Source organism: Ptychodera flava, chromosome 21 (genome assembly GCF_041260155.1).
Source record: "Ptychodera flava strain L36383 chromosome 21, AS_Pfla_20210202, whole genome shotgun sequence".
NCBI lineage: Eukaryota > Metazoa > Hemichordata > Enteropneusta > Ptychoderidae > Ptychodera > Ptychodera flava.
In genome coordinates, this window is record NC_091948.1 from 14,271,973 (window position 1) to 14,293,521 (window position 21,549).

At 41.9% G+C, this 21,549-nt stretch overlaps 1 protein-coding gene across 1 annotated transcript in view; it reads right to left on the reverse strand.

Moving 5' to 3' along the window:
• LOC139121489 (transducin-like enhancer protein 4) overlaps positions 1-21,549 on the reverse strand; it is a 41,696-nt gene that overhangs the window by 14,906 nt on the left and 5,241 nt on the right. Inside the window, 5 exon segments of the mRNA XM_070686393.1 lie at positions 9,310-9,326; positions 9,902-10,091; positions 10,420-10,446; positions 10,577-10,651; positions 11,932-11,994. Coding sequence (XP_070542494.1) covers positions 9,310-9,326; positions 9,902-10,091; positions 10,420-10,446; positions 10,577-10,651; positions 11,932-11,994 — 372 coding nt within the window.

A 21,549-nucleotide genomic window follows, 5' to 3' on the forward strand; every position in this document is an offset into this window, starting at 1 on the left:
ATACCGGCATGGCTGGGTGAACAGCGTTGCGCCACATTTTAAAATTTGATCCCACTCAAAGATGTATTTCAAACATTGACATACCATTTTGATTCTGTAAGACTACATATCAAATATCTTTCTGTCGCTGCACTGTTTCAAAATTAACTTGACACTTCAGAGTGCCATATTGAAGCTTCCCCCGTTTTTTTCACTCAATGTATGTGCACAGTACCCTTGCTTGTTATCTCTGACCCCTCTCCAAATAGTCTGCATGTCCTTTGTGTGTGGTCACGACACTGAACAGGTATGACATTCCTCATTGGTATAGACAGGCATGAAGTGACTTAAACCCGATAATAACTTTTTCCAACACTGCGACAGGAAAGAGCGGAATTGCTCAACAAAGCCCAAGTTGTTTTCATGCCTGGCCCGTTCCATACCGGTCTTACATTAGATTAAAGTGGGCATTTGGGTGCAGTCAGGCGCAGCCCTTACTCCTATTGTGGCGATGACCCCGTCTGCTTGAGTAATGGCAGTGACGAGTCTTTCAGTTTATGTGCAGTAACTGAAGCATAACAGATCTTGGTTGGGTGAGGCTTGTTTGCCCAGTGTAATGGCACATTACCAGACTGCAGTAGCACTGTTCATATTTTGGCAGTGGTGGTGGTGGTACGATAGGGGGACAAGGGGTGAGAATGGAAGAAGGGAGGAGAAAACAGGTTTGAATGGCACACTGGCAATGCCAGGCTCATTTACATGGCTCTGATAAAACTCCTGATGTGGGAAAATGCACATGAAATGTGGCGGAACAATTTGCTTTTTCACGCTATAAGATACCAGGGCACACATGACTACATCTGCGAATGAATCACCTCTGACAGGCACAGTGGCGGCTGGGGCTAGCAGAGCCACCGAGAACCATGGGAACGACCCAAAGCATCACGGGTAAAAGACACAAACTCCAAAAGTCTTTCTTGTGAATATAAATTTCATTTCAATATCAGCGGAGGGCATCCCTTTGGCCACAAGAACACACAAAAAGTAATGGGAAAAAGGCACTAAATGGTATATGTGCAAAGGAAAATAAGCAATTTCACCAGCTAGCCACTTAAGCAGCCAACATCTATCAAACCTACCGTGCTATTATGAGCAAGTCAAGCTCACAGCGAGGGGGCCCACAACCTGTCTACTACTCGCACATCGCAAACACACCGACGGCTAGCGGGAAGGCTGGGACACGGGCTCAGCACGACGCTCCACTTATTACAGGAAAGATGTTTTATGAACTCGGGCTGTATGCGCTGGCAGCGGGGGGAAACTTAAACTGCCACATCAGTTATGAGTAATTACTTCTCTGTAATCAACTTTTCACGGACGGTGTCAACACTACTGACGACTGTGTGACAATTCTGATCTGTGGTTTCTAATACATATCTCATTTACTACAACACGGCAGGAGACAGGCAATTTTCTTTCAACAGGACACCGTGTCAAAGCATCATTATACAAAAAGAGGGGGGGCACGATACGTGAAAAAAATACATTTCGCAAGGTAATTTCTTTTGATGCTCTATTTCTAAAACGGAGAAATTACGGCTGCAATTTTGTGAATTAATCTCCAATTTGCCGACATTTTGCCTCAAATTTCAGTCAGGAAGTTGTGTACTTACATTGATTACAGAGCTGTGTACAAGCCTTTTGTGTTCACTTAGATTCATGGACAGGAGAATAAACAAGAGCGCCTGGGACAGACATTTCATTATCAATTAAGTAAACTGTAGAAAAAAATATCTCATAATTTTGCTTGTGTGTAATCTTACACTGACAGTCATCTCAATTCAGTCCAAATCTTTCCGGTTCTTTCAAAATCTGGATAATATTTTGTGAAGTACTCAAAATAACACATTTTTCGCAAACTCTTTACAGGTTCAGATGACGTGCACAAGTTACCCTTGCACTGTGTCCTTATGTGTCAGTAGTATATCCAAACAAGGAATGGTTGGGGGAGGGGAGGGCCAAAAGATAAGCCAGAATTTATCAGCTCTTTACAACATACAGAGAGCAACCTTTGATGTAAATACCAGGTGAAAAAAGCTTGACCTAATAGTTGTCGGTTTTATTTCACCTACACAATGAACAAGGATGCCCTTTCAGATTTCCCTGAATCAGAGATTGACATTTGAAAACACAGTACAGCCAGAATAGCAGAATACAGGAGATTGAAAATGTCATGAATCTCAAGAACACCTTTTAATCATTTCTTCAAGGAGTTTGGTTCTCTCCGATCCCCTTGCCAGAAGAAACCTTAGCCCCTCCTCCTCAATTCACCTACTTGATGAAATCTTGTCGCCGGTTTCCCAGTTCACTTGAAATTGAAGACACATCAACTGTTGTACAAATTTGGAAAACTCACTGATATCGGCAGATTCTGCATTTACAGCAAACAAAGCGCTACTGTTCAGACTAACAGAATGCAATAGGTGGCGTCAATTGAGACTTATTTCACAACATCTGTGGCAACTCCAGACCTGATTTTTTTTGAAGTCCCATTCAGACGATACTCGAAACGGAGCAAGATTGAGGTTGATCAGCGAGAAAAGAATGACATTAAACAGTGTAAAAGTGGGCACTGTCGTGTAAAGGGCGTCCATCCACTTTTTTGATGGCTTTATTAGTGCATTGATAACTGGATAAGCTCACACAACAGCCACAGCTGACATCACGGCTTCAGCAAAGCGCACACAAGACAAATTAAGTTGCCTGTCGGCTGTCTACAGATCCTCAAGCATGCAAAGTTGCAAAGAGCAAGTAATCGATCTTGGCGGCCACAATGTTAAGAAAAGCCTGGATGGAAATCACACTGTATTACTGCACTTGACTGATCCACTTTTTGCGGATAAATCAGTGTGTGGTACTAGTGGATATGAGAAGACTGCTTGCCCCTCTACTCTGTGATCCATGACAACCCCTATCCTGCTGAGAAAATGGTGTGAGCTGCTTATTGAATCACGGTCCACTACTTAAAACTTTGCCCTTCAATTTGGTGTCCCATACCTGTACAGTGACACAAAACAGCGATAGATACCAACGTAATTGAATTCAGGAGTTTAAGCACATTAAAACATTCAAGCCGTATTACCAATGGTAAAACCCTCTTGCTTGTGTCTTGTTATTTGAATGGCAAACGCACACAGACACACACAGGCGGAGAATTCTTTAAGCCGATCAAGGAAATCTTAGCTGGCAATTATCTACAGGGGTCTGTATTCCTACACGTGATGAACTGCGCTAACAAGCTGAATGGACAAAAAAAATTGGATTATTTTAGCGAAAAGACATGGGCAGGATATCTAACAGGAGAAATCTGAAACATGAATTCATCCTCAAATGGGCTGCGAGAATGTTCCAATCGCTTTCACATTTTCCAAAGTCCATCATCAAATTAACTGAGCAAAAAAGGCGGGGGTTTCTGAGGCTGTAAATACGTATTATGTGCGCAGCAAACACCCAGACAATCTGATAAAATATTTTAATCAGAACAACAGGCAGAAGGCAAAACCGAAGACACCTCCTATGTGCTGCACAGCCTATTATCGTGGCTGGTTTGCATTATCTTGATTTCCCAATGCATTTCAAACTGTGTGATTGTGTGTTCGCTAATGGCTTTCTGCCACTCTCTGGATTACAATTGATGGTCCTATACATTTCTTATCACAACAGCCATCAGGAAATTAAACTTTTCTAGTCGTGGCAGTGTTGCCTTTCAGAGGGCCCTGTTCCCAGCTAGGCGCTATCTCCCGTACACAAAGCAGTCATCCACGACACTCATAAAGCCCTATTTCAGATTACCTTAATCAACATACATTCTCAGCTTATTCATGCTGTGGTTTTTTTTTTCTTTCTTTTTTTTTTTGTCACATGTACGGTTTCTCCTTGAATCGGTGAAAAGCGATCTACCCAGAATGAACAAGTCCTCTTGACAAAGACCCATTGAACGCGCACAGAAGAGAGGGAAAAAGAGATCAACAGGGCCCAAACAATGGGGTTAAAACGAATAAATTATGCAAAGCCTGCTAGAGCTGGCTTTTTGTCGGTGTCATGCTAAGAAAAGGGGAAGTCTCTAACAGGCCTCCACACACCAGTGTCAACTGTGGAAATCCAACTGACTAAACCTCTGCCATTGAGTTACCAATTCTCCATAGATTTGCTTTGACTTTATTCAGAAACATTTTGCATTATCAAAACCATCTGTGAGAAATTTTTTTTCCCTCTTGATCTGGGATCTGGATCGATGGGAAATTGATCACGACAAACAAGCTAATTTTATGCAATATCATTCCCCTTTGGAGCAATTAATTAAAAATAAAACAAAAATGGCTAATGAGGCCCAAGTGTGTTGACGCTGATACTTTTCAACATGTTCGAACGGAACAAAATTAATTAAGCAACAATAAAGGAGAGAATCTATAATGAAATTTAATTTTGTCATTCATTTTTTTTTATATGCCTTCTCATATGATTATTCATGACCTGATGTGGGCGCTGTTCTGACATGCTCCACTGTACACGTGTTTTGGCGCCTTTTGTTGGGGCTGGGTCTGCAATTTCAACTTTACTCAGGTTGGATTTACACAGTACGCAGAAGCTTCAACTGCAGCTGTGACAGCACATATAAAAGGTGACAAAAATGTTATATTACATTTCCACCCAAGGTACTTGTGTTAGAGGTAGGCAAACAGAGCCCCAATTAACAGGCTGCATGCAAACAAACAGTGGCTATAATTAGGTGAAACCATAAACACAACCTCTATAAAAACACCTTTTCAAAGGTAGCTGTCCATCACACACAATGACCCAGGCCGACTGTACCGCCCCCCTTTATCACCAGCAATGGCAGTAACACACACATAGACGGGCACACAGACACACACAACGCCCTAAAAAAAAAAAACCCTTCTGTCTCAACAGATTCTTGTTTTTTCAATAGCTGCAATGTATGCCTGAAGAAACAACACAGCCTATGGGAAAGGCATTAGAAAACTGAACAGGATAAAAAAAAAAGATGCCGTGTTGGAGAGAAAAAAACTGGGCAAATAAGCTGAACCATGGAGGGGCTATTATGGCCGAGGAACAAAGGATGGCGCCAAATGATTTACACAGTAAATTTCATTTAACTCCAGTGTCAACACGTCAAGCATTAATGAGAGTAATCCGATACAATCAATTTACACTTAACAAAATGCTATTTACAACCTCCTTACTGCCAAGATCCCTACGCAGCTACAAAAATAGTCCCGTCGTTTTATTAGGCCAGCGTTTTTTACAGTGGTTTACAGGTCCCTCTTGGCAATTTCAGGAAACAGCTTTTCATAACTTGCCAGTTGCAAAGTGTTCAGTCGTCATTAAAACATCTCAAGAGAAAAAATTCAATCTGCTCTTATGAAAAATGAAAGTGTGACGTTCAAGTGAAACATTATTTTCTTAAAAATACCTTTCATTACCAAATGAACGCGCAGATATTTTTTTTAAATTTCATGAGAAAACTGATATCTTGGGAGATGCCACTCACCAAATGGAAAATTTACTATATAAAACTTTTATCCTCCCTACCAGCTGGCCACAAATCCACTTTACCAAGCATGGGGTATCTGACCACAAAATTGACACTATTTTGTCACAGATGTCGATGTACTGATCTTGAATATATAAATAAATATTTCATTAACAGTTTGCAGTTTTTTGTCAAGTTGATATTCCTTTGACCAACCCCCCTCTGAAATCTCATCTCTGAAAGAAATGCTTCTGCTTTCAAAATTTTCACAATTTTTTTTTCTCTACCTCTTTAATTGCCTGAAATTTACAGCTTTTTGTGAAGAGCCTGATCAGGGTCTGTTGAATCTTGTGAGAAGGCCGCTTCCTTTCCACACTACTTGAGCAGTGTGGATCATTTTTAAAAAGGCCTGAAAGTGATTTATTTTCTGTGTTCCAACACTTGACGGTAGGTGACTTGACACTTGGAGTCGATGGAAAAGGAGCATTTGTCTGGAGGGTGTGAAGCCACGGCTGTGTACTAGCACTCGCCGATTCAGGTGGCGCTGGCTGCGATTGAAGACAGGCGACGAGAACGGTTCTTCACACTCCATCGTACTTCACACTCCATAAAAAACCCTACCACGCACGCAGGTGTTCAAGGAGTCATTTAGAAAAAAGGGGGGCTCTGGCACTCCTCCCACTCCCTTTCTCAGTCGTCTAGTGGGTCGAGCAAACACTGGCCAAGCCCCTTACCTGACAATGAAAGTGGCGTTTTTCACTGTATTGCAGCTGTCACACATGAGTGCATCCCCCTGGCCATCAAACAGCTATCACCTCCTTTTATTTGGCGCCTAACTACCACTTGTATCCCCCAAGACCGTTACCGCCAATTTCCATGAGATAATCACCACTCTAAGTCTCGTAAAGGCCCTCAGCCAGACTTCTTAAACTCCCTTGGCTGCCTCGCAGAGGCAACTCCCAAGGACAAACTCCCCTGGTCAAAACCCGTGCACGCACAGAAAAAAAAAACATGAAGACAAATCCACCTTTTTAAAAAGAATAGAGATTGTGCCCATCAATTATCACTGAACGTCTCTCTACGGACACCAATTATTATCACCTTTAACAGCACAAGGAAATTTATTTACCAGATAAAAGGTCAAAGGGCAGCAATACAGCCTGTACTGTCTAGCATTAAACGGACACATTTGTTTACCTGACAGCTTAGGAATATTACACTGGCCTTTAAATGTCAAATGCAGTAAAATGGAAATGAGCCCTTATCACCATAACTTAAACACACACACACACACAAAATTCATCAAATTTTCAATAGGGTTCTTGGTTGCTGTAATGAAACCATCAAATAAGTTTGATAATTGATGGCTGATTTTTTTTGCCAAGCAGGGAGGATAGCACACAGTTGACACACTGCAAAAATGTGTGTTCTTAGCTGAATCAACAGAAACTACTATACCAGAATAAACATGCTACTCCCGTCAGTACACTGTCAACTTTCACAACAAAGCTGTCGAAAAATCTGCTCGGTAAATGTTTGAACAGGTAAAAAGGTACTTCAGCCGGGGCTATTAAAAAATTTTACGACAGAATTAGAGGTGAATCAAACAACACAGGCCAGCTTGTGTGGATGCCCTGAGTGTAGGAGACTTGCCATAGAGGGCCCTCCTTGCCTGCCTGACTGAAAAAATATGGATTACAATATTGGCTAGCAAGAGGTCTTTGGCCTTGCAGAGCACAAAGAAATGAATTTGCACCTAGCTTTGAATACCACTTGACTTTGTAAGTATTTGTTCTGTTTCATAGGTACTTCTGGGCGGCAGTCAATCCACTTTTGAAAGAGCAACTTCCTCGACAGCCCTCCTCATCTGCCACCAAAAAAATGGTTAAGAAACCTCCGGGGCAGAACAACATAACACCTTCCTAGAACAAAGCATTCCCATAAAGCTCAAAGACAAATAGAATCTGTAGTCATTGATTCAAGTATACCTTGTACCCAGTTAAACAACCCAACAATGGACAGCCTATTGGTCCACAGTCAAAAACTCAGATTAGCAAGGGACCTACCATTGACGTTGACAGATTATCTTCAACCAGGCCCACGGTAACAGACCAGTTTTTTAACTTTAAGGTGTTTCTGAGCTATTCAAGGAACCAGAAAGTTAATAACTCCCACCAGACAATGAAAAGCTACAGTAGACGCTGGAAACCAAAAGTCTTCTTCTTTCGAGGCTGGTGAGCACATCTTGACCCCCTCTGACCGGTAATCGCCTTTTTCTTGCCCCTTGAAAGAAACACCCCTGCCTGACATAAGCTTCTCAATGGACGCTGTTAATACCCCCTATTGCTATTATTTGTAATCAGGACCAGCACACAGTGAGAAATAACTTGCCCATTCTTCAGGGTCTAAGCCTCTAGGCTTAATCCGACAGATAAATACGCCAATCACACAGGTTAAAAGCCAGTGTTTTGGCCCATCAATAATCATCATTCCTTTTGGCCACAAGAGGCGATTAGGCGTTGAGCCACTTTGAACTGCAATTAAATATTGGTTTCGCAGGGGGAAGAATGGGCGAATTAGGCAGAAAAAGACACACACTGAGCCAGCACAGTTATTCAGGCTGGCTTCAATGTACTCCGGAGTGGCGGCCCTCCGGCAAACCTCATCTAAGACTCCTGTGAGTCATCACAAATTGCCTTCACAGTGAATTACACAGGATAATTAACTCTTCCAACGACCAGCAGTTTGCTAGTTTGAGATGAAAAGGCAGCAGGAATTATAAGGTATTAGGCAGTGGCTGAAGAGGAGGACCCAGGACTTTCTCTCTAACTAATGGCTGGGGGGCAGAGAAGCATTTTCTGCTTGATTTGGCTCTAATAGTCACAGCGAAGGCAGGGAAGCTAAGAAGACAGAGGGGATACTTTGAAGGAAGTAAAATGACTTGTACGTCTGTGAAATTGGCTCTACCACAAACCCATTCAGAGAGCATTGAAACCACTTAGGCATCTTTGAGTCATTGTTGCCACCTACGACTTTTTTTTTTCTTTCACCGACCTCTCTATATACACTGTATGTCTCACTGCTGATGAACAAACTTGGCCCCTCTTGTCAACACAGAGCCTGCTCATCATCGCAACAGAGTTGTACTCTGTTGTGTGTGATTCTTAGTTGTGCAATTGAAAACCTCTCTGGCGATATATTGAACAAACACTAGTCCCAGACATACCTCTACATGCTGTCATGCAAATACACAGTACTCAAGACAAAAGCAACTTCTGTCCCCGGTGGGGGAAAACAAAACAGGGCATTGTTCACTCACCTGTTTCAGTGGTGCAGGTATGTGAATGGACCCAACACTCTACATAGGTTAGTCGTGATTGGTGGAAATGGGGGGGTAGAGTTATTGCTGGTCATTGCTTTATAGCCAGGAGGTTCTGACAGTAACGCTCTTTGAGAAAGGCCACCCAATACAGGTTTACTTATCAACACCTCTCTCCACAACAACACTCAAGTACTTCACACCAGCACAGGTAGCCAACAGAGCATAGAGGGCACTCCAGGCTCAAGTGGAGCAGATCACGGCTATCCTCTTACCGAAACAAAAATACCTAACAACATATCTCTCCCCCTTTCGCAAACCACTCCTAGGAAAGAAAGTCGAGCCGCATGGCCCCTAAACACCGATAGCTTTCCAGGTACTTGGGCCCACTTGAGTGTAGAGTCTACGAAATCTACAAGGTTGCCTCTCTGAAAGGAAATCCACAATTGCCACTTACCTGTCTTTCAGATGGAGCTGCGTTGTTCATATGCGACAACAAAGCCGTGTAATAGGCAGTGAAGATTTGGTGACGCGCCCATTATTGTCGGAAAATAGTCATTTGCGTTTTGAAATGTACCACCGATGTGAGGGTTACCATTTTGAGTTGACACAGGTGTCAAAGGTGGTGATGTGACACCACATTGCGGCAAATATCAGAACGGGCGTCGAAAAGAAAGGAAAAAAGAATAGAAAAATTTAATTAGTCCACGCACATAAACCCAATCGTCAAACACATTGTGAGCAGACGGGTCGAACATCCTGATTGGCTACATATTGTCAAAAGCTAAATATTTTCATGGGATCACTGCTGTGTGAGTATGAAGGCTGATACATCAATCTTTCATTACTCTGCAAACAAAACGCACCAACAATCACGTTTTTGACGGTGGGTCCGTGAACTGAAATAGCCACACCATATGTACACCACAGTACTGTTACATTTATCCGGAAAACTTTCTATTCAAACATACACATTTTCACAGCGGGTTTAGCACGGAAGTTTTCAAAAAAAAACAAAACAAGAGCAGATTGTGAAATCATGCACCCACCTGGTTTTTCGTCTTTGACTGGCATGGAACTGCCCGGCAAGCAAGACAGGGCGTTGGAGACAGCCAGCAGGCCAGCACTGCTCACTGGTGGCATGTGAGGAGGTCCTCCACCCACACTGGCTGGGTGGGGAGGCATCGGTACGGGAGGTGGATGGGCATGAGGCAGCGGGTGTTGAAGCCCCTGAGAACCCTTGGTAGGGAAAATTTACAAATAATTTCATTGAACAACAGTTGGACTTATTACAAACATATTTACGGCAATTATAATCATGCAATTCTGGGGATCTGCACATTAGACCAGACACACTCCACATGCATTTCACTGTTACGACTTATAACAAAGTAGTTTTTGCTGATTATCATTAAATCTTTCCAAGCATCAAAGATGATACGATTCACGGCTTTCACACAGTTGAGTAGACACAAGGCAGCTGATTTTTTTTCATGCATAATTAAAAAACAATTCAACTTAAATATTTTTTCAAAAAAAAGGAAATGACCATTAAGGGGATACTCACGGAGAAATGTGGAAAGGCTGACTGTTGCTGCAAGAAGAAAAAGACAAGCAGGGAATTACAATGGTGACACCGGAAAAAACTAAAAATAACAAGAACGGGTCAAAAAAAATACAAACAAACAGACATACTGCATTAAAAAGAAGAAGGGCACACTTACTCCAATAATGGCGTTCAATTCTGTCATGGTGACTTGTTTGGCTCGTTCAACTGCCGCGGCAACTTGCTGCTGATGCTGGAGAAACGAGAAGTTGTAAAAGTCAAGTCCCAGAGAAAAGAGCCAAATGAGGATGGAAAAAAATATTCCATGAGGAGACGAGCCGATGTAACATAAAAAAAAATTACACAAGTTGACAAAGAAAACTTGCATTTCTGATGCAGGTTAAAGTGTTGGGATTACGACTTGGACTGTCTACGCTGGCAAATGTCTCCATTTCTCAAGTTTTATGTGATTGCTGCATAAACCAATCACCTGAGGTGGGGGCCATAATTTTTTATCAGTACCACCTGACTCAGCGAATGGCCTGCTATCCTTTTCCCCAGGCAGTCATCGCGATTGCCTGTCTGGCAACAGGGGCTTTTGAATTTGTTATGCCTGGCTTCTGATTTATCACCTTTACGGTGCTCTATCACTGCAGAGAACATTATATTTCTCTAGAATCTGACAAGCTGACCATCTCTCTTTGGTGCTAATCGCATCTCCCGGGACCTCACTAAAACATTATCTCCTGTATCAACTTTACCATTGTAATGAGCATGCTCCAGTGATATCTACACTCAGTGTGAGTGCAAACACACTGGGGTGTTGTCCCAAGATGCACTGCGCCGGCGGTTGCCATGGCAAAAGTGGCATGCACATCAAATGATCGTTACATTGTTTGCAATCACTTCCAATGGTCAATTATCTCACACAGACTTCCAAACAACTGCATATCTAAGCCGGGCTGAGCTCATTTGCAGTTCAAACTGGCAAACATGAGGACATGCGTTTGAACAGCCACTGAACAGGTTCCACGTTAATGCCAGACATATGTCATTTTTCTAGTCTTGTTTGCCCATTTAGAAACACAATTAACCACGATTGGCACTAGAACTCTGAGAAGGGAGGTCAGTCATAAAATCCCACCGCGGATGTAAAATAAAAAGCCTGATGTAAACTTAAAATACTAAGCACATTTTAATAGCGATATTGATTCAGTCTTTACGTCCTGTTTGCCGACCCTCTGCACAACACCCGTCATATAATTTTATCACCAGGAATCTTTTTTTAAATATCATGTTTCCCCTGTTTTCCATCATGGAAAACGCACTTAATTACCTTAAGCCCTGTCAATTACAATGATACCAGCCAGGTTTGATTTTTTGGTTGAAAATTTTGTAATAACTGCCATCTTGTTATTGTTAGTGGCAGCGGACAGATGGCTCTGTGGAAATTGAAAAAAAAAAAACCACGAAAAAAGGCATAACTTGACACTGAATATCAAATGTTGTGTGAGTATGCTTGTGTGTACTTACCTCCTGTGATAGGAAAGGGATAATCTGTGCACAGATGGCGTTTAACCGCTTGGCGATCTCAGTCTACGGAGAGGTGGAAAAAAAGACAGAGAAGAAAAAAAAGGCAGAGTTAAAACAAAGTTTGAAGAAATTGCTGAGTCTCTGTGTTTCCATGACGAGCAGAAATGACATGTCAACCATATTTCCTTTCAGAAGAAAATTTCTTATCATATCACCATCCCATACACATTGACACATAGCTGCAATAAAACAACAGGGTCATATACAAAGTCATAGTTACTATTATTTTAGATGCCATATTGTGGGAAAAAGTCAACTAAAAATATTTCTGGCCAAAAAAAAATGTCCAGAACATGATGAATAATATTATTACTGTGAAATAAAAAATTTCACACAGAAAACTATGTGGGTGTTGGAATTATTTTGGTCGTATGTTACAAATCCCACTCACGTGGGAGAGAGTATCGGGCTAAGAAGGTGAGAAGTCAAATCAGAAATGCATTGGCTGGGACCCTGCAAGAGCAGTGCTGCACATTCAAACTTTCACCCGCCTTCATGACAGCCTTCGTTTGCATGCATGCATGGTAATATCAAATTGTCTAGGATTCTAAACCAATGCAGATCCCTCATTCCGTATATTTTTTTTTTTTCTGCCTTGAATAATCTCACCCAATCTCTTTCCCCGGAGATCTACCACATAATCCTCTTCCTTCAGGTGTTTCAACCTTATATCCATGCATTTTAAGCTGGCTTGATCGTACCTATCTGCGACCTAATAACAACAAATGTGACCGCCATACTAAGTTCTCAGCTTTAACGCATTTGCGCGTACTTAAAATTGTCTGGTGCGCTGGCTATTACCTTCAGCTATCAAAATATATTTACAGTACCTGTCAAAAAGTATTATTCCAATCTTTAGAATGACACTTACGGTCACACTGTTGCTAATACTACAAGTTTACAATCTGATTAGCATTTTTGTAATTTTTTTCCCCAATCTTCCCATTTTTCATGGTATGTATGAAGGTGTAACCGCAGAGGTGGGTGTAACTTACGGCAGGAATTTACTTCTGGGAGCGGGGAATAACAGATCTATTTTTGATGAACATCTTGTTAATCTTGATTAGTTTTACCTCCTACAGAATTCATTTAGCATCAGCCAAATCACAACCCCAATCTCTGATTTATACAAATTGGACCGGACAAAGCAGAAAATAATTTCGCAAAACACAAACCTGCCACACAATGATGGATCACCGAGGAGAAAATTATCACGCAAACATTTCGGCATTACACTACAGGCGCGGCATAAAAAAAAGAACCATGTAAATTTCCATCCAAAGACCCAATGTGAATTTCAATGGAGAGAGCCCACACCAGCTATCAACTTGCATCGTGATTTGAAGCCGCAGAGAATATATTCCATTTCCTTGTGTGTTCATTGTCAGTCACCAAGGGGTCAGTGTAATGCCTTTGTGAGTTCTGCCTTGTAAATTTACACAAAAAACCTGGGTTTATTACTGCTCCCCGGAGTGTTACTGCATTTCACTATGTAATTTGGTGTCTGTGTTGTCCATTTCTAACTAATACAGCTTTCCAGTCCCCCTTGTGTGGTATTATTATATCTGAAACCTATTTTCTGCTCGCTAAGCAATGAATTATTAATATTCAATTCTATGGAGACTTTGATGTATAGTAGCAATATTCGCCGAAGAGAAAAAAAAAGGGTGGGTAAATTTACATAAAAGACACTCAAAACATCAAGGATGTGTTTATTGACAAAGGCGTTATTATCCCAGCTAGAAAATCCATTATGGCGAAGGATCCCCAGGGAACAAGGAGATGAAGTATTAAATTTTACACTGAAAAAAAATCTTAATAACACTACATAATCACGCAAGAACAGGATGATATCACTTGGCGATGTAATCAGACGCATTATCACGATGAATGTGCGCCGCTGCGTGATGAACGGTAGTTCACTAACGATTGGAAAGCATAATCCTCCAAGCGATGACACGCCATTATCTTGGAAAGTGGCATCGCACGTTACGGAAATTAATTCATCGTTAGAATTCTCACATCATTTCAGGCTTGCCAGCAACATTCATCAAGACAAAAAAAGGAACAAATGGGCGAGAGATAAAATTAGACCGTATGCAAATGCGCCGGTGGAGGATATGATAACCTCGAAATATGTCAACCATTGGCGGAACAACACTGGTAGAAATTAAAACCCACAAATTGATGGACAGGGCTGTAACAATGGCCGAGGCAGGGAATAATTTCATGAATATCGCAGCTGCTGTGGGCGAATATCTGCAACAACATAAGCCCTCCTCCTAGTCAAAACAAAGAGGGCTTAAACAGCTTCTCTCAGAACTGTTTCATGTATAATGGACGACTTGTTTGCAGAGCCACTCGGGCTGTAAACACGCATGATTTCAAATAATTTGTTGGACTCTTTTGTATGCAGGCTCTTTGTTAAGTGTTTCCCCAAGGCAAATAAACCAGCAGTGTCCCTAGTGTATTCATTACAGCTATCCTGATCAATACGCTTACATACGAGATAGCAGATCGCCACATTAGTGAGATAAATGACCTTATTACAGCAGACTATTAGGACTCCCTGCCCTCCCCAGTGACTGACAAAATGGACAAGCAGGATTGATCACCAGCCCCGGCCAATACTTCCCAATACTAGAGGGAAAAGCACTTTGGGAACCGGCGAGCCCCGAAACACCAAGATTAGGAGTGTTGGTGCAGCGTCAGTCCATACTCCCGATGGACCTCTGGGAAAAAGCCGGCTACAATTGACACCAAACCAGTTTTAACAACATCAATTTGGGATTTGCTTTCCAATGAAGAAAATGGCAATTGTCCACAAGGGAAATCAGCCGGCAAAATAGCACTTTGTCTACATTCAATATGTCTTGATTCTAGATTTATACCCTGGCAGCCTTGGGATTTACTAGTAATGGGATGAAGTCAGTTAAAGCTAACTTTATTAAATACATAATGCTTTCTCAATAAATTTGTAATGAGCCATTTTCGCAATAAATCCCCAGCATGGACACAGCTCCCCTGATGACGTGCTCTGCGCACATAAAAACCTTCCCCGGACATGAGCGCCATAAAAATTACACACGAATTTACGAGATTTCCTCTAGAACCTTTTTACTTACTCGACAACACTGTCACAACTCAGCAACACACTGATTTAATTTTGACAGTTGCCATTAAGGATCTCTTTACCTGACAAAGAGCCTACTCACTAGCGTACATGCTAACGCACAAGGGGAGCTCAAACCCTGAAGAGCCTGAAAGCTTAGCTCCTCCTGCCAGCAACTTCACTGAAGGGGACATGTTACACCAGGAGGAGAGGCCCTGTCTGCATCTGTTTACAGCCAGACAATCTCTCCCTAATGACTCAGCCAGTTGGCGACTGTATTTTAACAACCAGTGTTGATTTCCACGCACCCTCCCGCTGCCAGACATTGTTTTTACAGGCAAAATACACTGCAATAGTAAATGAACCACAGAGATCTGAGTATTTGTTGTGATAGTGATGAAGTTCCAATTCACACAGGACTGATCGCTAATTGGATGTTCCCAATGCTGGTGTCCTGATGGCCAACAGGAATGGACATCATTCTTTTAGAAAAACCTGCACATCTCAATATCGACCACTGACATCATATCTTTTCCCTCAGGAGGGAAATTCAGGGATAATGAGACTGAACGCGAAATTAATAGACACTGTTGGCCCCTCTGCACATCGGCGGCCCTGCATTCCCCTGCTCACATGGTGGAATCTACCATCTTGAAACGCCTGCTTGTAATCAGTTGTTTTGTTCAGGTAGGACACACAAAGTGGGCTCGTTCGTCCATGCACACCATCTTTATAATGAGAACTGACAACAGCAATCAATGGAGGCCAGGCAAAGGAGAGGGGTGGTTATAGCGCTTTACCACTACCACGCCACCACAGCTGTGCCTACTACTGCGTGCACCTACTCAACACATGATACCCTCCGAGGAAATGATCCGTGCCGGCCAAATAGTCATTTGAAAATACACTTAGTAACTTTACACTGCAGGAACAACAAAAACATTCGTCCACAAAAGGACAGAAAAAAATATAAAAGGAGGAAGGATCTTTTGGACTTGGGATGAGACTGATCGGTCAAATCAAACTGTATATTCATTGCCCATTGCGCATTGAATGACGCCATCAATGACACAGCAGTGTATGAAGGTATAATGCACGAGTGTAGCAATACTCAGGCTGTGATGAGGACGCCACTTCCAGTAATATGCCAATTCAAGAGCCATGACACATGTAACCTTTACAGTGGAGGGGGGTTGGAGTAGGGGGGAGGGTAGTGCAGGCGGACAATGCCAGCACATACACACATGTACACACATGCATTAAAAATCTGGCCTGGAATGCCGTCGGGTATTCAGGCAAGCAGCCGTGCGTGTATGCATATCTTTTCCCATGAATTAACTACTTGATGAAAGTGAAATTAAAACTGGAGTGGCATGCCAATTGCTGACCTCTGCGATGATCAGCCGAGCTGAACTCCAGTGTCTAATGATGTAAAATATGGTAATGGCTGCCTGTAAGCACAGAAAAGCCGCAAGGCCCTGCTTGCTTTACGCATGCTTGCTTCAGAGATAAATTAACTGATCATTCAAAGGGAAAAATAAACCTATCGTTGCGCAAAAGGGAAGGGGATGGGACAAGGCTTTGTTGATGACAGTCTATGGGACAATAAGTCAATTATCGCAAACAGGTGGCGGGGTAGCACACAGATGCCTGGGTTTTGTCTCACTGTGAACTGAATCCCTGATTTAGATTCTGTGGGGGGAGGGAAACAGTATCTGCACTCTCAACTGGTGTTAAGAGATAAATTGGATTTGTGTACACTTTAGATTTTCTCTTTCCTCCTGATCGCAGATTGTGAAAGAATGTCAGACGACCAGGAATCCACATCGATTACCCAAACTCCAGTTTTTCTGTGTGTGGCAGACGGTAATTTTCTGCAAGATTACATTTCAGGTAACTGTCTAGCTAATCCTCTTTTTCAGACAATCAAACTAAAACCCTGAAAGTTTTCTCGGAGAGTTATGTCCATTGTGAGATTAAATTCAACTCAGTCTTACAAATCGCAGCTTGACAGTGTTTTCATACATTATCATTCGCAGCAATTCTGGAAGTCCCAGTTTCGTCACTTCATGCTCCCGGGTCAAATCATGCCTTTGCGCTCTCCACGGAATGTGCAAGCTTGTTTGTTTTTATGGCCTGTGAGTTTTTCAACTTGGAGAATGGTCAGGATGCTTTCACACCTGGTGAGTTTTGAAGAAACCACTGGGCTGTACAATGGAAGTATAAACCACTGAACACCTGGACAATAGTCACAACACATACCCACACAAACAAAATATTGCCATGGCTGGGGGAAGAAAGTGGCATTCTACTGGGATAAGAGAAATGCCGCAAAGGCACCCTAGCAGTAAACACCCTACGAATAACTTTTACGAAGTAAACTTGTCTACACTGTAAATAGACCACTGCACAATCACAAATTTACGACTGAAATCAAATTAAGCAAATTTCTGATAATCAAGGGATTTAATTTCTGACATCTGGAAAAATACTGTATTATCAGAGTCCTTTATAAGAGCGGCAAAATGCAATTTTGTCAGCACCTCTCCCTTGAAAAGCCATGCTATTGAAATGACCCAATAAATTTGTTCTGCTTGGGTGATTCTCTCCTATACAGTGTCAGAGCAAAGGTTGCAAATTAAGTCTTCCAACTTTCAAAATCTAATCTGCATGGATGACCTCAAAACTCAGAGTCGACAAAATTGTTTCTACTGCCTTTTGTGCGAGCCGGGGGAAATCTGAAATGAGTCGGCTTACACTTCGGTAAATTTGAAAAAAAAATCTACGCACCTAGAAAAAATCATGTACGGAAAATGAAACCGTTGTTGTGCTCTTTTTTTTTTCATTGACGGAGCATGGACTTCTATTTTCAGGGAATGTTTAATGTCAGTGTCCAATTTGACCACGGCAAGTGAATTTGGAAGCAATCACCTTCACAAGAAAAGACATGTTTGAACGTAATTCTCATGCATGGCCAACGAAATCTGATAGACTTTCCCACGTATGCCGTATGCCACAGCAGACGGCCCATCCACAAAAGGCACCGGCGACTGTGTGATGAAAATTACAACCATTCATCAAAGGTTTGCCTGTCAACTCCTATGGGTAGATTATTAAAATATTCTGATATCTTCACAATCTGATGGGAATTAAATTTTCTTTAGGGACGCCGTGAGATCCCGGGCTGTCTTTTTTTCCTTATTCTCTCATCTATGAAATGATACCACGGTGACACATCGATAATAAATGGAAATTATTGAACACTGCTTTGTTGATATAATTTGCAAGCAAAATGGAAACCGTTTTCCCCAAGGAGGGCGGACAGCAATCAGCTTGCCAAGATGTGTTCTATCTCATGCCCTGTCCCAAGATGCCCTAGGTCCTCTCTCAAAATACCCTCGGCTAACCTCCATCTTTCTGCAGTTCTGATTATAGACTCCTCTAACAAACATGTCATTTCAACCATCTCACAAAGTTGACAAAACTGACTTGCTCGTCTTCTTTGTTCACTCTACAGGAAAAACAGACAACCTCAAAAGACACTAGAGTGGCTAACCTCTTCCAGGACTCCTGCCCGGCTGTATTCAACTTGTCAGTCAATGATTAAATGACGTTATCTTTCCTGCACGTGAGCAGCCAAGCGCAAAGGGATTCTGTAAGCGTGGCAACTCAGCTCAAGCGAAAAACATTTTCGATTTGTAGAAAAATCTATCCATTATGAGGTAATTAATATTGATTAGGTATTTGTGCAAGGCAAGTGAAGCGCACTGCAATATCCATGCATGTGGGCATTGGAGCAAAAATGTTCTTCTGATCATATTAAAATCTTAGAGCAAGTTTTTCACGTTTGCCAGGGCGGCGCGCCTTCGTGCCATTTCACACATCATGAAATCGGCATCCCAGGGGGATGGATGAATCTGCACAGTAACCATGGTAAAGGCAGTGGTTGTCACGACGACAGAAGTCAAACCACGTTTCCTGTGAAGGGGCCAGCCTCTTGAACTCGCCAACACCTTTCACGTGAATAAAACCAACGACTTTCTTTACAAAACGAGAGAAGAGCCAAAGAAAAACATCACACTCGTTTCTGAAGAATCTTTTTTCCCCCTTCTTCTCATCCTGCTTGTCTGTCAGTTCTTTCTGCACGAATGGTGATGAATAGGGGTAGTAGAAATCGAAGCACTTCAACCAAACACCATAAAGAAATCAGCTAGCTAATAAGTGACCGTGTTTAGGTGTACTTGCTCTGAATTACATATTCTCTGCTCAAAAGTAGCCTCTTCTAAAACTACACCGGCTGAGTTACTCTGCAATCCAACTCAAGGTACAAAGTCTACCTAGGCGAGCCCGAATGGAGAATTCAGTAGACTAGTCAGCCAGCCACCAGACAACAGGCTAGCCAGCCGACCAGCCGCGCTACTCCTAATTCTATTGGCCAACCAAAATAAACTCCCAAGCAAATGGCTGTCTTCCTCTGTGGATGGGAACAATTCTCTCTTTGGCACTAATTTATTGTATTAGCGACTACTCTCTCACCTTGGCAACCCTTCAAACAGGTTTGAAACCACACAGACTCAACACGCTATTAAACTATTTGCACAACTGACATTTACGCTGATGGATACGGTGTGTGCCCTTTGTCTTGTTGTCAGATAATCACCATTATCCTGTTCCATAGAACATACACTAACACAAATTATGGACATTATGCACAGGGACTAAATCACAAATTAAGACAGTGTTTTCAGCGCTGTAACCATAGAAAAATTTGATGCTCATGGTAACCTTCAGTACACAGTTTTCCAAGTATTTTTTATTATGAGAGCTATCTTTTCCTACTTTCAAATTAACCTGATACACATATGGCCAACACATGCAAGTTAAATTTAATGGCGATTTACAAAATCATTTGTGTAACTGAAAGGGCACTACAAAATTTGAATGAAATAAACGGACAGTTCGCATCATTCAAGAGTCGACTAATCTACTCAGCTGTGTACACTTCTAAGTCTTTTCTTCTGTTTGGCCAATGTTAACTGACGGGGAAACCGCGCGCAAAGCAACTGTCTGAAAAATCGTTAATCTTCACAACGACACTGTTCAAGCTCCGACTATATCAAGTTAAACTGTGCACAAAGCAGTCTCCACTTGATTGCACTCACAAAAGCACAGTAAATGCAAATGTTTGTGGGTGCCACTTTCACAAAACACTGCCCACAATGTGTTGTTTGAGAAAAGAAAGTGAAAACAAACAGTGCCGATTGAGTGGAACATATTTTGCTCACTTCATATAGATGTTTTCCAATGGCCGTGTTTACTTAATGGCAATCGACTGGTTTTCGGGTATATTAATTCACGCTGGGCAAACAAGCAATATGCGTATGTTATTAACAATATATCATCAATCCTGACAGACAAGATGGCGGGTGAAATATGGCCCATTGATATCACTTCACCCTGCGAAAACACCGATAGCATTGATATCTAACCCAACTTGGCTAACAATACAAATATGAAACAGAAACCCACAGAGTCGATGGTACGCATAAAAAGCACAATACATTTAACCCTCCTTTTTTCCCCCAAAAAACTTAAAAATTCCAGATATCAGACTGCCTAAAGGGGTGAAATTATCACCATTGTTGTTGATGAAATGATGAATAAATGCGCCACGATCCATCATGGCAATCAAGCTTTTTGTCTCCTGCTGTTGTTTGCTATTTGCGGCCCCGCTCATTCAGTTTTAAACGTCATCCACTTTCCCCACTATCAGCTGCAGCCAGACGGCTAATTGAGACATTCTCCCGACACATGGACTGCTGTTGAAACTAGTCAAAGACAAACATGCTTTCCTACTTTTTTTCTGTCCTCCAATATTTGACTATGCTCTCACCAGGAAGTGTGTTTATTCAACAAAACTGATTATTAAACAGTCCTTTTCAACTGTTGGCAACTTCCTTGTCAAACAGACACCCCCTTCTTTTTTTTTCTTGATTGTTTGCTTTGGAAACACAAACTCTATGCCAACTAAGACTAATGTTTGCTCAACCAACATTTGTTAATTTTAAAAAGCTCTCAATACCAATGCCTGCCTGCCACAGCTCTTTTTCCACCAACTATTATTGGCAAACATACCCCGCTGCCATTGAGTTGAGCAGTGGATCAATATAAATGCTAAATTTACCAAGACACAGTGGAAGATAATGGCGGACGGTAATTGGCCATATTGTATCAGTGGAACGGTTAGCCCCTATTACCATCAACAAGCTCAGCATAATGAATTCATCCCTAGTCATTGATAACTCCAATCTCATTGACTCAAAAGCCGACTCGACAAATTGAGAGTGGTTATCTGCGCGCTCTGTCGTCATTCCGCACACAACATGCACACTGCAGAAGGCCTTCATTATTCTCCGTTGGGTTGTACAATTGATTATGAATTCAAA